The sequence below is a fragment of the Genypterus blacodes genome, unplaced genomic scaffold (assembly GCF_046128005.1).
Source record: "Genypterus blacodes isolate CSIRO-AG114 ecotype Tasmania unplaced genomic scaffold, CSIRO-AGI_Gbla_v1 ptg000021l_1, whole genome shotgun sequence".
In the NCBI taxonomy this organism is placed as follows: Eukaryota; Metazoa; Chordata; class Actinopteri; order Ophidiiformes; family Ophidiidae; genus Genypterus; species Genypterus blacodes.
This window is the reverse complement of record NW_027466834.1, coordinates 10634806-10639036: the sequence shown is the minus strand read 5'-3', so window position 1 is coordinate 10639036 and position 4231 is coordinate 10634806. Positions and strand designations below refer to the sequence as shown.

General features: G+C 44.7%; 1 protein-coding gene across 1 annotated transcript; it reads right to left on the bottom strand.

The window, feature by feature from the left end:
- Positions 1–323: 323 nt before the first annotated feature.
- On the bottom strand, positions 324–3624 carry avpr1aa (arginine vasopressin receptor 1Aa). Its single transcript, XM_076141833.1, has 2 exons — positions 2506–3624; positions 324–1916 (listed from the first exon to the last, which is right to left on the bottom strand). The coding sequence occupies exons 1-2, from the start codon at positions 3479–3481 to the stop codon at positions 1633–1635; spliced, it is 1260 nt and encodes a 419-aa protein (XP_075997948.1). The 5' UTR covers positions 3482–3624; the 3' UTR covers positions 324–1632.
- Between the last annotated feature and the right edge of the window lie 607 nt (positions 3625–4231).

Below are 4231 nucleotides of genomic sequence, written 5' to 3'. Positions count from 1 at the left end.
TCAGGATATATCACATAAATAAAAGGTCTGTTTAATATCCAGATGAGGATCCAGTGGACTACAGTTATGCTAAAGACGACTGCTGGGCCTTGGTGGAGGTATGAGCCTCCACCAAGTGGCAATTCAGATTTTTTTCCCCCTGCAAAATACATTAGACTAGTGATGCCGTTAAGCCATTAAGAGTAATAATAATGTCACATTATGAGGCAGTTGTGCAACATTATGATGATCAGTCTGTGTAATGATGCTGTTGAGCGATTTATTATATGTAATGCTTTTTTTTTTTTATACATTCATAGCACTTAACATCACAGTGTGTTACATTCACTGAAGGTTACATGACCATTTTTTGTAGTTTTGAAAAGCAGGAGATAAAGGCGTCAGGCACTGTGTTCTGTACATCAATATGAGTATTACATCATCCTGTATACGCTTAGTGATATTCAGTGTCACATCACAGCCATTAGGCAGAACAACTTCATGAGCAAGAGATTCACATATTACTCTTATTTACAGATATTTCATATGGATAGTGCGTTTTATGTACACGTATACACTCATTCAGCTGTAGCTCACGTTTCAATCACACGCCCTCCTTTTCATATCTCAAGATGTTATAGTGTAGCACGTTTGCATTAATTGCATTAACATACAGGAAATTGTTTATGTCTGGAGAAACAATAAATCCAAACCCCCCGCCTTCCTGTCAGTAAGTCAGGAAGTATGCTGATGTGGCGTGTGTGGAATGTGTGAGCTTTTCCCCCCAAAACATTGTTTTTCTGGAAGCCATGGGAGGTGTGTGTGTGTGTGTAAGTAGACTCCTCCCGCCCCCCCAAATTTACCCATCTACCCCTGCCTGTGGAAAGCCTGCTGCTTTCAAGGGGACCCCATCTGCCTCTGCCTCTGCCTAACACAAATGAAAGCCAGAAATCATTTTGTGGGTGCACACAGCGGCGGGGGCTTGCTGGAATATGATACAAATCTCAGAGCGATTCATCCCTGAAACGCAGGAGAGCTCTCTATTAATCAGCGCAGGCTCAGTCCTCCTGCTCATAAATCCCATTGTCTTGTTAATGCTTCAAAGGAAAAGTCAGATTCTGAACGTAAGATCCTGGAAATCATCTGGACTTGTTCTGTGACAAAAAAAAACACGATATGGAAATTTGAGCAGAAAGGATGAGGTGTCTGCTTTGGTTACTTGGAGACATGTGGTCCGGTGGCATTGCCAACAATAAAAACCATCAGACTTCCTGGAAATGGGCCCGAGCATTCAAGTAGGAACATGAAAACACTTTGGCACATCAATAAACTCTGCTTGACCACTTGGCCACGTCACCAGTTAACATGAATTATCAGCTTGTTTAAAATAAATATGAAAACATGAAACAAAAACAAAGCTGCCAGCAGGGAATGTGGGGATAGAAAAATATAAGAAATGACGTTGATGAATCTGATAAACTCACTTTCCTCCTCTGTATTTTTGTTGATGTATCTGTTGGAAATGCACACGATTGCTGGATTAATTCACAGCTCACATTTTCTGCCAACTTTGACATTCTCAGTCTGCACCGTGTTGATGGAAACATTACATTTTGAGGGTTGTGGATCTACCGTTGCCTGGCTTGCAGAACTTCACTCTGCCTGGATGGAGGTTTTGGGAGAATTGTCCAGCTCTTTCCAGTTGGCAGAGCTGCCCGTAGGACTCCGAGTTGTGGTCTTTGTCAATAGCGTTGTTCTCCGCAGACTAGTCTCCGAGTCCCCTTTCTTAAAATCAGTGTTTGTTTTATGCCAGCAGGAGAAGCAGTGCACAAAGTCCTGGAGGAGATGACCGCTGAAGATCATGTATATCCAGGGGTTACAGCAGCTGTTGAGACTGGCCAGGAGCGCAGAGAGAGTCACTGCTGTGTTTTCAGACTCTAGATAAGAGAGAGGGACAGAAGGAGAGAGGAGAAACGTGATGGATCTGCAAAACATCTGGTACAGGTTACACACTAAACTCTATGATTCTTTGAAAACGACTAAATTGGCTGTGACATGTGAGTAAAATGTTTTCTCTGTTTTCTCCAGATGAGGATAAGATGGATTGTGAATCATCATCCCCTGTTGTGAGGTTGTTAATGATGTGAAAGTGATGACAAGAGTACGAGCCCATTGTTCCACGTTGTTGTTGTAAAAGTTAGAGGAGGAGTCTGAAGTAGTAATGCTCTAAAGATCACAAGCTACTGAGAAATTTGGTTTGGTTTTAACAGCTTTACGGTGAAATCATTTGAGTGTAATTGTGTATGTAAAATGTATTAATTGATGGGATCCACGTGGAAAAATATAATTTTTTTAAGCTATAATCTTCCCTTAGTTTCCATTCAGATTAACCCTTCATACGCACGTACTTGTTTGTATCCGTGCGTAATGGCTCTGCTCGCGATCTGCCACCATTACGCACAGAGACAATTTCATTTCATAGTCAAGGAATTGTTCATTTTAAGATCTACCACTTCACCAACTCACCGACATAATGGAAGTTCTCATCCCACACAGACCACATCTGCAGGATGAAGAACGGCGCCCAGCAGATGATGTACGCCAACACGATCACAAAAGTCATCTTAACAGTCCTGAGTTTGGCTCTGGATATCCTGGTGACGCTGCTGACTGAATTCTTCCCGATCAGTCCGTTCTTGCACGTCGTTTTGGTTTTCTTGTACTTGATGTTTTTCCATATGCTGTGGCAGATGAAGCCGTAGCACAGCACGAGGATGACGACGGGGATGAGGAAGATGCCCACGGTGATCCAGGTGATGTACGCCTTGGCGCCCCACGGCTCGATGAAATGCGCCCAGCAATCCTTGATCGTCGTGCTGTTATGGACTTCACTCAGGGAGAAGATGAAGTACTGCGGGGTGCTGAGGACCAGGCTGCACATCCACGTGGAGATGATCATGATGTACGAGCGCCTGCTGGGCTGCTGCAGGGTCTTCAGCGGGTGACATATGGCGATGTACCGGTCCAGGGTCATCATCACCATCATGTAGGTGGAGGCGAACATCCCCATCACCTGCAGGTGCTTGACGATCCTACAGAGGAAGTCCGGGCCGTAGAAGCGGTAGGTGATCTCCCAACAGAGCTGCGGCAGCACCTGGAAGAAGGCGACCATCAGATCCGCCAGGCTGAGATGTTTAATAAAAAGATGCATCCGCGACATCTTCTTCTTGGTGTTGTACATCGCCAACAGGACGCTCACGTTGCCAACCAAGGCCACTACGAAGGTGACAGTCAGGACCGTCATCTCCAGTTTGGCCAAGTATTCGTTCCTTCCAAAGAGGTCGGTGAGGTTCGAGGGGACGGCGGCGGAGGTGTTGTCGTTGTTGTCGTCGGGGTCGCCCATTGTTGTTGTTGTTGTTGTTGTTGTTGGATCAAAAGTGAGCGTGACAAGCAGAGACTGGTTCAGTCCGCTGAGCAGGAGCGCATGGTCCGGAGTGTGCATGGCACTGAACTCCCTGCGCGCCTGGGCAGAGCGGTGCCAGAGGGGCAGAAGAGTGAAGAGTGTCTCCTCTCCCTATATGGAGCTACCTGCTGCTCACACTAAACCGCTCTCTCTCTCTCTCTCTCTCTCTCTCTCTCTCTCTCTCTCTCTCTCTCTCTCTCTCTCTTCCATAGATCTCTCTCTCACTCTCTTTCTCTCACTCTGGCTCGTTGGCTGCCGTGGTGGCTTTTTAAACTCGAATCTCATTTCAGAAGGTGTGTGCGTAAAAAGCGAACACACTGCAAAAAGTGACGAGACGCCCGGAGAAGGAATTTGGCGAGTGAATTTGTTTTGGTCCTTACACACGCTTCCCAGCAGCGCTTATTATGAGAGGAAAAGTCAGATAAAGTCAGATAACACGAATCATATAGAGTTAAATAATAATAATAATTTGAAGAAAAGACTTCCGTGATGATGTATAGAATGACGTAATGTGTTTATGTATATGTGTGTGTTGAGCCAAGCCAGCGCTCCCCTGCGACTCAAGGAAACAGCCACAACATCAGTTCAGTTCCCACTCGTGACAGAAATAAATAAATAGTTGATGTGGATCGAAACTGACAAGGAAAACCTTTGGCAAAAGTTAAACCCTAAAATTAAAATGATAACAGTCTCCTAGGATTTATGAAGTGTTTTATCAGGATAGTTCCACTTATTATCTCCCATATTTCAGACATATTGTATTATTATTTGTAGTTTAGTCACACTTAC